Source organism: Myxocyprinus asiaticus, chromosome 29 (genome assembly GCF_019703515.2).
Source record: "Myxocyprinus asiaticus isolate MX2 ecotype Aquarium Trade chromosome 29, UBuf_Myxa_2, whole genome shotgun sequence".
NCBI classification, from domain to species: Eukaryota; Metazoa; Chordata; class Actinopteri; order Cypriniformes; family Catostomidae; genus Myxocyprinus; species Myxocyprinus asiaticus.
In genome coordinates, this window is record NC_059372.1 from 1,296,453 (window position 1) to 1,309,542 (window position 13,090).

The 13,090-nt window shown below is 33.9% G+C and overlaps 1 protein-coding gene across 1 annotated transcript; it reads right to left on the bottom strand.

The window, feature by feature from the left end:
- Nucleotides 1-1,146: 1,146 nt before the first annotated feature.
- On the bottom strand, nt 1,147-11,327 carry LOC127420184 (zinc finger protein basonuclin-1). Its single transcript, XM_051662238.1, has 5 exons — nt 11,260-11,327; nt 10,005-10,039; nt 8,884-9,001; nt 8,549-8,787; nt 1,147-2,643 (listed from the first exon to the last, which is right to left on the bottom strand). The coding sequence occupies exons 1-5, from the start codon at nt 11,282-11,284 to the stop codon at nt 1,342-1,344; spliced, it is 1,719 nt and encodes a 572-aa protein (XP_051518198.1). The 5' UTR covers nt 11,285-11,327; the 3' UTR covers nt 1,147-1,341.
- Nucleotides 11,328-13,090: the final 1,763 nt, after the last annotated feature.

A 13,090-nucleotide genomic window follows, 5' to 3' on the forward strand; every position in this document is an offset into this window, starting at 1 on the left:
TGGGGTAACCTCCTCGTGATTGCTACAGTGTGGTTCTCGCTCTCAGTGGGGCACGTGGTGAGTTGTGCGTGGATGCCTCGCAGAATAGCGTGAAGCCTCCACACGTGCTCCGTGGTAATACGCTCTCCGTGGTAATGCGCTCAACAAGTCACGTGATAAGATGCGTGGATTGACGGTCTCAGACGCGGAGGCAACTGAGATTCGTCCTCCGCCACCTGGATTGAGGCGAGTCACTACGTCACCACGAGGACTTAGAGCGCATTGGGAATTGGGCATTGAGGATTCAAACTTGCGTCTCCACAGGTGGTAGTCAGCATCAATACTCGCTAGCTACCAAGTCCCCAGCAGTATTATTATTATTATTATTATTATTATTTTTTTTTTTTTTTTTATCCCCTATTCTCCCAATTTTGGAATGCCCAATTCCCACTACTTAGTAGGTCCTCTTGGTGGTGTGGTTACTCACCTCAATCCAGGTGGTGGAGGACAAATCTCAGCTGCCTCTGCGTCTGAGACCATCAATCCGTGCATCTTATCACGTGGCTCATTGTGCATGAGACCGCGGAGACTCACAGCATGTGGAGGCTCGTGCTACAACCTGCGATCCACACACAATTTACCACACACCCCAATGAGAGCGAGAACCACATTACAGTGACCATGAGGAGGTTACCCCATGTGACTCCACCCTCTCTAGCAACCGGGCCAATTTGGTTGCTTAGGAGACCTGGCTGGAGTCACTCAGCACACCCTGGATTCGAACTCATGACTCCAGGGGTGTTAGTCAGCGTCAATACTCACTGAGCTACCAGGGCCCCAGCAGTATTATTATTTTAATCATTATGAAAATATATATTAAACATGACAAACAGAATATATTGTATATATACAATTTTATAAGAATAAGAAGTATTACTATTGTTGTTATTATGATTATTATTGTCCTACATGTAAGATAAAAGTACAATGTGACGAAGTTGTTTCTGTGTTTTCTTTCCGACGCTCTGTGTATACATCAGCGTCTGAATTCACTCACTCATTTGGTTCACTCCTTGCCTGATATAGAGCATTCCACTATATAGGAAACAGCGAATGAGTGAACAAGTGAGTGATTTTGGACACCACTCTAGTCACAGTTTGCTATGGTGATGACCTCTATGGTCATAGTTGGGGTCCCATCTCTCGTTTCTTCTTGCTCTTCTTCTCTCTTTCCATTTATCACACACTCCTCCTGGAATCACTCTCTTTATACACCCGTTTATCACTTCATCATGGCTGTTATTATGACAACCACAGCCAGGTGTCTTATGAAGGTGTTTCTTTTGTGTAAATGAGTGCCGGTTATAGATCACAGTTGTAACAGTCCTGATCTGATACACTGTAACTGATGGGATTGTTGATAGAATGGTGTTTGTTGACACAGAGACTGCTGACTGATTGTCTTTGCGACCGACTGTTCATCCGTTTATTCATTGGGAGTTTAAAAAGTCCATCATCTTTATCATCCTCATCATGATTGTCATGGCGATTCTCTCGCTTAATCTTCAACGGGGTGCTGGACTTGCGTGGCTTCTTTTTAGGCATCATGTCAATCATATCACTGAGGCCATTCTGACTGGCTGTGAGATGCCCTGTACCCCCTCCTCCTGCTCCAGAGCCACTTTGATGTTTTAGTTGGTCAGTCATTACGGTGTTGTTGTTTGCTGTGGAAACCAAAAGGCATGTTGACATGGAAACAGGTGGAGTGGTGTTCGTGAAGGGTTGAGCGACGAACATCTTACTATGTCTGGGCTGGATGGACAACTGCACTGTGTGCTGCGCCGAAGCGTGCAGCCGCGGGTTTGGGTTTGCGCTGTGTCTGTTTCGACTGCGCAGAGAACTGAACATCATGTTGCAGCCCTCGATGGTACAGCGGTGTTTGATCTTCAAGTGTACGCCGTTGAAGTGGATCTTCAGCGTTCCTTTGTCGTAAAAAGTCTTTGCGCACGTGCTGCAGCTCACTCGTCCTTTGCTCAAGGACAATCCTGGACGGCGTTCCCGTGTGACAGAGGAGGAAGAATCAGGGACTGAAGAGTCAACTTTCAACAATCGAACTTCAGTGTTGAGGTCGCCAACCCTATGTTCGTCATGGGAGTATTTTGGCGACCCGATGAACGCTTTGTTGGTCTTCCCATTTCTTCCTCTGTTTCTGATTCTTGGCATGTTGTCTCCTCTGAGCTCTGATGTCATTCGTCCAAGGCATTGCTGTTGTTGGGTTGTAGGATGACGTTCAACAGGGCAAGTTTGTCGAGAGTGAAACAGAGGGGTTGTCGACGGACTGATGTAGTGAAACGGTTGAAGGAACGCTAGATTTTCTCCTGGAAGATTCTCAAAGTGCTGCAGGCTGGAGGGCGATTGATTTCTCGGCTTAAACGTGGAACTGCGATGGAGACTGTTGCTCTCAGTGTAAGTGCAGATATCAGAATCATTACCGGCTGTTTTAGAGACTCGGTCTGGAGTTTCTAGGTGGATCTGCTCTTTCGCAACAACCATGAGCTCCACAATGGATTTTGTTTCTCCAAAACGCAAAAACTGCTGCAGGGTCACGACCTCATCCTCTGGGGTCATGGTCACCCAACGATCCAGAACCGTCCCCATGGAGTCCTAAACATAAATTATGTAATATTACAGACAGTGTTTAATATTTTAGTCATAATTGTTGTCTTTTAACAAAAATCTCCTTTAATTTTAGTCAGTATTTCATCATGTCATATTCATTCATTTTGGTCGATATCATTTTAGTTTGGGGGGGGGGACTTGGTAACACTTTCTTTGAAGCCCATATTTATAATGCATTGTAAAGGCGTTATAAATGCATTATACTGAATTTATAATGTCTCATAATATACCTTATAACTACAGTTATAGTACATTGTAAGACTTCCCGTTTATAGTTATACTTTAGTGTATAATGCATTATAATGAATTCATAATGTCTCATAATATACCTTATAATAAGTTATAACTTCTCATATATAATTATAACTACAGTTATAATACATTATAAGACTTCCCCTGTTTATAGTTATACTTTAGTGTATAATGCATTATAATGAATGTATAATGTCTCATAATATACCTTATAATAAGTTATAACTTCTCATAAATAATGATAACTACAGTTATAATACATTATAAGACTTCCCCTGTTTATAGTTATACTTTAGTGTATAATGCATTATAATGAATTCATAATGTCTCATAATATACCTTATAATAAGTTATAACTTCTCATAAATAATGATAACTACAGTTATAATACATTATAAGACTTCCCCTGTTTATAGATATACTTTAGTGTATAATGCATTATAATGAATGTATAATGTCTCATAATATACCTTATAATAAGTTATAACTTCTCATAAATAATGATAACTACAGTTATAATACATTATAAGACTTCCCCTGTTTATAGTTATACTTTAGATTATAATGAATGTATAATGTCTCATAATATACCTTATAATAAGTTATAACTTCTCATAAATAATTATAACTACAGTTATAATACATTATAAGACTTCCCCTGTTTATAGTTATACTTTAGTGTATAATGCATTATAATGAATTTATGTCTCATAATATACCTTATAATAAGTTATAACTTCTCATAAATAATGATAACTACAGTTATAATACATTATAAGACTTCCCCTGTTTATAGTTATACTTTAGTGTATAATGCATTATAATGAATGTATAATGTCTCATAATATACCTTATAATAAGTTATAACTTCTCATAAATAATGATAACTACAGTTATAATACATTATAAGACTTCCCCTGTTTATAGTTATACTTTAGTGTATAATGCATTATAATGAATTCATAATGTCTCATAATATACCTTATAATAAGTTATAACTTCTCATAAATAATTATAACTACAGTTATAATACATTATAAGACTTCCCCTGTTTATAGTTATACTTTAGAGTATAATGCATTATAATGAATTCATAATGTCTCATAATATACCTTATAATAAGTTATAACTTCTCATAAATAATGATAACTACAGTTATAATACATTATAAGACTTCCCCTGTTTATAGTTATACTTTAGAGTATAATGCATTATAACACAAGCAACATCTAATGTTAACGCAGCAGAAGTTAATAAAGTTAATTTAATAAAAGTTAAACATGTATAAGTGCTGTATAGTGTAAACAGTTAAAAGTCTTTATGATATGATCATATTATAAGTGTTCTCTGTCTGCTTTAAGTGGAGATACAAAAAGCAATATCTTCTTATAAACAGCCATAACAAACTTATAACATACAATACAAGTCAAACATATATCATGCAAGTTAATTATAAAATAAATCTCCAAATTTGTTAGATTTTATTTATTTATTTATTTATTTTGGTGTATTTACATGTGTGATCAACATATTTAGAGTTTCTGATATATTTGTATCTTGTAGCTTTACAAGTGTTTTCCGTAATATCTCAAAATTTACATTGTGTGTTATTTTGTATTTTGTGCATGTGTAATGATTATAACTTGCAGCATGACTTGTAATGTGTTAAAACCACTTAATAATATCTGATGGATGTTTATAAGAAGACATTGCTTTTGTCACTTTATTAAAGCATACCTATTATATATATATATATATATATATATATTACAAATATATAATTCATTATAACTTCTGCAGATATAATTGGATGTTGCTTGTGTTATGATGCATTATACTCTAAGGTATAACTATGAATAGGTAAGTATTATAATGTATTATAATTGTGGTTACAGTTATTATGCAAGGTTATAACATTTTATAAGGTGTATTATGAGACATTAATAATGCATTATAAATATGGGATTCATAGAAAGTGACAAAAACATGCATCAAACTATATCAGACCAAACATTAACCAAATATTCAAATATTTTGAAAAAGGTATAAACTACTTACAATTCTTTAAACATGTATCAAACATATTATAGATAAGATCAAAACCCCATATAATGAATATACTGAAGTATTAGTTACTTTTAGAAGTGATTCTGTTGTGAATTCCTCACGTCTAGGCAGTTTATGATCATGCTTTACGTGTGTTTTTAAAGAAACGTATTCACAACACAAGTTACACATTCTGACTAGCGCGTAACTTAAAGTTCATCTGTTCACTGTTTTCATTGTGTGTGCAGATATAGTTGTAATATGACGTTTATGTTGTGGATATAATGATTAATGTCACATATACAGGATGGGTGTAATATTTATACAAAAACACATGAGGGTTCATGGTGTGCTTTGTGGTTATTAGATGGTTATTTATTCTGAATTTCCGTATTCAACAGCTTAATTAAATTTTATCATCAAAATATTTCTAATTAAATTAATTCATTAAAACTTTATTCAAATAAAATAGAATTATCTAAATTAATTTATTTTTTAACACAAAATTGCATTATTTTTTATCAAATAAAATGTTACAAAATCCTCGCAAAAGAAAATTGAAACACTGGAGATATTTGTCAAATGATGTGCTGCACAAAAGAATACATTGTTATTATTATTATTATTATTATTATTTAATTACAGTAAACATTACATTACTATACAGTAGTAAAATATTTTTGTCTGTTTAAATCAAGCTTTTATTTTGGCTTGTCTGTGTGTTTTTGACGGTAGTTTCTCACCTCTCAGAGTGATAACTAAACATCAGAAAGCTGAGATTTAATTAAATAAATATAGTCTGTATGTGCTGCACACTTCAGAGCGCTCTGCTCTCTGTCATCTACTACACACACAAAGTACACGTGATGATCATGATGTTTTCAGTGTATGAGCGGCAGGTTTCACACATTCATTTTGAAGCGTGCAGCACACGCAGATTATATATTTATTTAATGGACCCTTTTCACAGATTGTGATGACATATTTTCACCTTATTTAGCAGCGTTCCGACTGTTGTCATTTAATAAAGTTTAACGCTACAGCCATCAAATCCCCAAAAATGAAATGTTCCACTATATTGATACTTAAACTATTTAGTTTTTTGCGACACAGTCAAACAATCTTATTATACTAAGATATTTTTCAGGACAAATTATTATTTTCCAGGACATTTAGGTATTTTTTTTTTTCCATGACTTTTCCATGACTGGAAAACTGCATTGCAAAATTCCAGGTTTTCCAGGACGCGTGGGGAACCCTGGATGTGTTTGAGTGAGGTAACTGACCTGTTAGTAAAGTTCATTGTACAGATTGGATTCGGTCAGTTCTTTCTAGATTATTCTAGATAATTGTGCATTGTTTTTTTTTCCCCTCCCCTTTTTCTACCCAATTTGGAATGCCCAATTCCCAATGTGCTCTAAGTCCTCGTGGTGGCGTAGTGACTCGCCTCAATCCGGGTGGCGGAGGATGAATCTCAGTTGCCTCCGCGTCTGAGACCGTCAATCCGCGCATCTTATTACGTGGCTTGTTGAGCGCGTTACCGCGGAGACGTAGCACATGTGGAGGCTTCACGCTATTCTCCACGCCATCCACGCACAACTCACCACACGCCCCACCGAGAGCGAACCACATTATAGTGACCACGAGGAGGTTACCCCATGTGACTCTACCCTCCCTAGCAACCGGGCCAATTTGGTTGCTTAGGAGACCTGGCTGGAGTCACTCAGCACACCCTGGATTCAAACTCGCGACTCCAGGTGTGGCAGTCAGCATTAATACTCGCTGAGATACCCAGACCCCCAATAATTGTGCATTGTTAATATCTTGCAATATTTGCAACAGTATGCATTAATTAAAACCATTTAATTATTATTATCATAATGCATTTATTTCATCTCGTCTTCATTATTGTTGACGAAATCAAAAACCCCTTCATCAAAAAACATTTTCATTGATGAGATGAACACTGATTACAAATATAATAATATGTTGCATAGCACTTTCCAAATGTGAGATTGCAGACTGCAGATTTTACCAACACATCGTTTTAACAAGGGATGCACCGATACTAAATTTTGTGGCCGATACCGATATTTTTCCACTTACCTTATTTTGTCATCAGGTCACTATTTTACTTTGGAATTATGCTTTAAAACTGTACAAAGAGGTACAAAAGTTTTTACTCTGTTCTAACAATAAATAATTTCCATTGAACATGGCTTGGATCTGTTGAACACATAACAGGCCAGCATTATAAAGAGAGCCACAATGAAAGATAAATAGAAGATAAAAATATAAAATAACTAAGACAACATCATCACTGATATAAAAAATCCAAACAACAGAACTCACATTGTACATGTTTGTACTGTTTATGGTAGAACATTACAAAATTCATACTATGCATATTTTGGGTAATTCCACACTAATGTTTCTAACCACATCATGGAAAAATATTTCCATGACGTGGTTGAAAACAAAAGCTTTCCAAAGTTGAAACAAAAGCTAACTAAATCCCCTTTTAAATTCTGTATTATAGTGATATAATACGTCGTCCAGACCGCTAGAGGGCGCCGCTTGCTCACACAGCACTGAATGCAGAAACGCAGCCTTTTAAGGTTTAGTAATCGCACAAGGCCATATTGTGATTTCAATCTTAATTCAATCAATCATGCAGCATTAATGGATATCATCCCGATGTCTCAGAAGTCAAAGTCTGCTGGTTTCGAAGTGTTTTAGATGGTTTCCCTCATCATGTAGCTATTGTGGCTATTATTATTTCTGGGTTGTGCATTTGAATTCACAGAGTTTTTACAAAGTATGTCACTAATTAATTAAACATAAACCATCAGTTTTTCATATTGGGGTTTTCATGCTTATAACCGATATGCAAATGGTTTTAATTTGGTCAATAATTGGCTGATAAATATCAGTGCATCCCTAATTTAATTAAAGCATTATAAGAGTTCATATTACAACTAACAGGTGAAAGAAGACGTTTGATGACAGCTGGTTGTACGTGGTTTCTAGCTGGTCAAAACTGGCCGAGATGGTTGATCAGAAGGACTACCAGCTGGTGGGGCTCAAGTCGACCCGGTTGACTATCTTGGTGAAACTCATCAGAGCTGGCAGACCAGTTAGACCAGCTACCATGTTCCAAAAACTAGTTCATAGACCTTGACGTGACTACAGGCAAAACAGAGCAGGATGACTTGACTTTAAAGCGTGCAAAAAAGCGAACTGTAATTCGTTGTTTTAGAAGCCGTTCACACCACACACATCCGTCTGCGCTGTATATTTAGTGTTCTTCTATGTAAGCATGCACTAGACGGACATCTTTGACGGTTGTGCCACATCTGGCTGTTTTTCAGCATCTCACGCAGGAGCACCACGTTACTTCGACCCCTTGTAAAGTTAAAGAATTCAACTCTTAAAAACACTTTCTGTTGACATGCTGAGTAAAGCTTTTTTAACGCAAGAACACGTTTGGTCTGAACAGCCCACTACATGTCAATCAAATGATTTCTTCCTGTCTAAGTGGGAGGTTCTATTAGCTGCTGATTTTATCTTTCAGAGGGTATGTGTGTGTTACCTGTAGCATATATCCTCTCACATAGTCCCGCAGTGTCCAGCCGAGTGTGTGTATGATGTCGAGCACCTGTGTGTGTGTGAGCACACTGAACAGACGGTCCAGCAGGATCTTCATCCGCACAGGAAGTGCCTGCGTCCCGTACAGAATCAGACTGCTGATGTCAAACACCACGTGACTCTGAACGATCTCCACCTGCCCCGAACACACAGCAGCAGCCGGACTGCACATCTCACCAATAGCTACACAACAGAGAAACAAAAATACATTCATAAGTCGTGATGTGTTATGGAAAACTTTACTTTATTGGACTAAGTCACCGATGAAGACAAACACACAAGTGTGTGTCATACCGTGGGCGACCCAGCCGTGCGTGCAGCGATCACATGACCTGATGTGATGCCGTCCGGGCAGGAAAGACTTACAGTGACAGTCTGACTGTGTGCAGCTGATCACCTACACAACAAATACATCACATGTGTGTGTGTGTGTGTGTGTGAGAAAGAGTTATCATGACACTCTACAGTCTGACAATCAGCATCTGTGCCTCTCACACACACAATCTCAAGTAATTTATCATTTATTCAGCTGTTTCTATGCAGGGATGTAAAAAGTGAACTACATGGAAATCACGTGTACCATATCAAAATAGTGAGCAAAAAGTATCCAGCAAAAGTTAATGCATCCTTCAGTGAAAGTAAAAAGTTTTCACAAGCTGAATGTTTTGATGAAACTGGTTGATTTACAAGTTTGTGCATCAAAGTGAGATTATAGAAATCTCTAGTCTATTTCTAAAGCTGAGGAAAAGTTTAATTATTATTATTTTAATTTATTAATTCATAATACTTGCAATTTTCTCAACACTCAGTTATGATCAATAATTTAAAAAAAATATTAATAAAAAATTATAATATAAATAATCAATAATACTAAATAATAAATCAAATCAAATTGATAATTAATATATTATAGTATAATCAACAATAATAATTAATAATAAATAATATATTATAATTATATACAAATAATCTAATAATAAATATATACATATATTTATCAATATATAAATAATCAATAATAATAATAATAATAAGTTAATATTTTTTACAATAATAAATACATTTTTAATTGTAATTTGTACGACTGACATTGCAAAAGTTTAATTTAAAAGCAGCTGATTTTACTTTTATTATTTTATTTACGTAGTTGTTTATAGACTGATCATTTACCATTTTCTCTCTTCAGTGATTATAATAACAAATGTTTTGATTGTGAAGATGAATGAATAATCATGCAAATATAAATATAAGAAGTTTTAAGTCAGTTTCAATAGATACTCAGTAAAGTACAAAATAGGTTTTACTAATTAAATTATGCAGTTAGTGTAATGATCTGTTTAGTGAGTTTTGTATTGAAATGAATGAATGAATGAATGAATGAATGAAGTCTTCATCCGTACCTCCTTTAACTTCAGAAGAGACTGTTGATTACGGTCTGTCAAACACAAACACTGATGAGTGTCTAATAATCTCTGATTAATCAACATACAAATAAATTAATGCAGGAAAAATTCAGATAAATTTAAACAGACTGCCACTGACAATAAAAATAATTATTAAAGACTTCTGACCTTTGAGATTAAAGCAAAAGAAATATAAACTAGTTGTCTTTACAGTTTTTTTTGGATCTAGCTCTAAGATGTTTTTTTTCTAGTTCAGATTGTTATAATCTAGTTTCAAATGTTGTATGTGATCTAGATCAATTTGCTAAAATTATTGTAGTTCTAATTTTTTTAGTTGTTGATTTTCTATTTAAAATTAAATAACTCAAACAACAGCAAAGCTCAAATTTGATGAACTCATTAAATAATAATAATAATTATAATAAAATAATAATAATAATAATAATAATATAATACTAATTATAAAATAATAATAATTGGCTTATTTTTATTTTTTTTAGTTACACATTTCAGTTTCATAACAAAATTCCATAAAATGTAATTGTGTAATATTTATTTAATTTAAATCAATAAAATTAAATAACTCCAATGACAGCAAAGCTCAAATTTGATGAACAGATTCACAAAAAAAATATATATGTAATAATAGTAATAATTCTAAAATAATAATACAATAATAATCATAATAAAATAATAATAATTATAATTATATAATACTAATTATAAAATAATAATAATAAAAATTATAATTATAAAATAATAATAATAATAATAATAATAATAATATAATACTAATTATAAAATAATAATAATAATAATTATAAAATAATAATAATAAAAATTATAATTATAAAATAATAATAATAATATAATACTAATTATAAAATAATAATAATAATAATAATAATTATAAAATAATAATTGGCTTATTTTTTTTTTTTAGATTGACACATTTCAGTTTCATAACAAAGTTCCATAAAATTTAATTGTGTAATGTTTTAATTTAAATCAATAAAACTTCAATGTAATTTTTTTAATGTTTTATTAAAGATTTCTCAATTCAATTTGACATCATTTGTTATGAAACTGAAATGCATAAGTCTTAAAATTATTTGAAATGTTTTAAAATAATTTTTGGATCAAACAAAAATCTTCTCCAAACATCAAGAGAAAACATTTCTCAGAAAAACACTAGCTTATGTGAGAGTATTTAATCAGTGTGTGTGTGTGTGTGTGTGTGTGTGTGTGTTACCTCCTGATGGAGTGTGTGTGTCCATGTCCTCATCTCCTCAGACGGGTCGGTGTCAGTTCTGGTACCTCTGAACCCTTAAACTGGATCTGAAGCTTGGGTTTGGAAGTCTCTTCACTCGTCCTCCGTCCTGGATCAGTTTATACATCTGAAAACTTTGGGTTCAGTTCACCTCCGGAGTCTTCCAGATCATGTTCTGACGGGATCTTCAGGGCCCGAAACATATTTAAATATTCCTAATCACTATCTCTCTAAACCACAAAACTCCACCCACTCTGAAAGAAGACATTTGATTGGACGAGAGTTCTTCTTTGTCTTGAAGAATAAGACGTGAAACTGCTGTGTTAGTAAAGTACACACTCAGAAGTGCTTCTGTTCTCTAGAGGAAAACTGAGCACGAAAGATGACAGGAATTGTAAAATACTCACGAGGGAAAGAGCTTTGAGATAAAACTGCATAAAAACACATTTGAAATCACACGGAGCAGATTTCAAAAGTGCTGATCCCAGCATTTTATGTGCTTATTTATCTTATAAGCGAGAGAACGGCAGTTCTAAATGATTTACTGAAACATTTATAGAGATATTAACATTTATAACACATGGAGAACAGAGAAAGACTCTGGCGTTGGACAAGCAATGTCTAGATTAGTGATAGACCGATATATCGGCCGATATTTTGGGACTTTGTTCGACTGAAAGAAGAGTTGACTTTCCCTCGTGTCAGTTCCAACCAAATAGATTTGTTTCACTTTTGAAACTTTGTGTACATCTAATTTGCCGTTGTTAAATGATATTATGTTTATATGCATTTATATCGGGCATACCCGATGCTCTCTTGATATCGGTATCGGGCCTTTGAAAAACTTGATTTGACAATAAATAAAAAATTATAAATTAAAATAAACAAAGATCACTCAGTGCTGTTAAAAATGTTGTTCCGTGTTAATTCATGATAGCTGATGCATTAACTTATGGCTCATTCTGTAACTGGGGGTACATTTCATGTCAACATAAAAGTACAAAAACAAACTGCTTTCTCAATAAAACAACTATTGGTTTAAATTCATATATTTCTTCAATGTAACATTTCTGCTAGTTGCAAAGCTTAAGCATTAAACACCTTTTTGATATTATAAGGGAAAGTTTCCCTAATGAGTTTGTCAACTATGTTACGGCCAAACTGCATGTACAGACACTGATTACATGCTACACTTCAAGTAACACACATAATTAAGAGCTCTCTTGTCTATTCTGCCATATGTGCAGCATTCTTTTCAAATAATTTTAAGAACTGGATTTTTTAATGTGGTATTTTCAGCACGGTCACAAGTGACCGTTACGTTTTGAAACATAAATCTGCCTTAAATATAATTGTTTGTAGTTTTAAGAGATGTTACTTAAAACTCTAACCTTTGTGGATGCTACATTTACATTGAAGTATATCAGAAGCAGCATTCTTGCTATTTAAAATGTAAATAAGCTGTAACATAGTTGACAGTTAAAGTAACATAGTTGAAAAATCAATATATTGCTTATTTCACAAAATACAATGACACCATTTACATAAGAAGATCTCTGTTTTAACTTGCAAAGGTACAATATGTAGTTAATTTAGTAAAATCAATTAACTTTCCCTTAATTCCTAATTATCATGATTCACATGCATGCACACACACAGATGCAGGAGGGCACACACACTCTCAGTTACACATACAGGCTTAAATTATGACCAAATATATATATATATATATATGGAAAATAATTCATCATCATCATCAGTGGACACAGCAGAGTCTCGTCAACTATGTTACTGAAGAGTTAACACTATATGG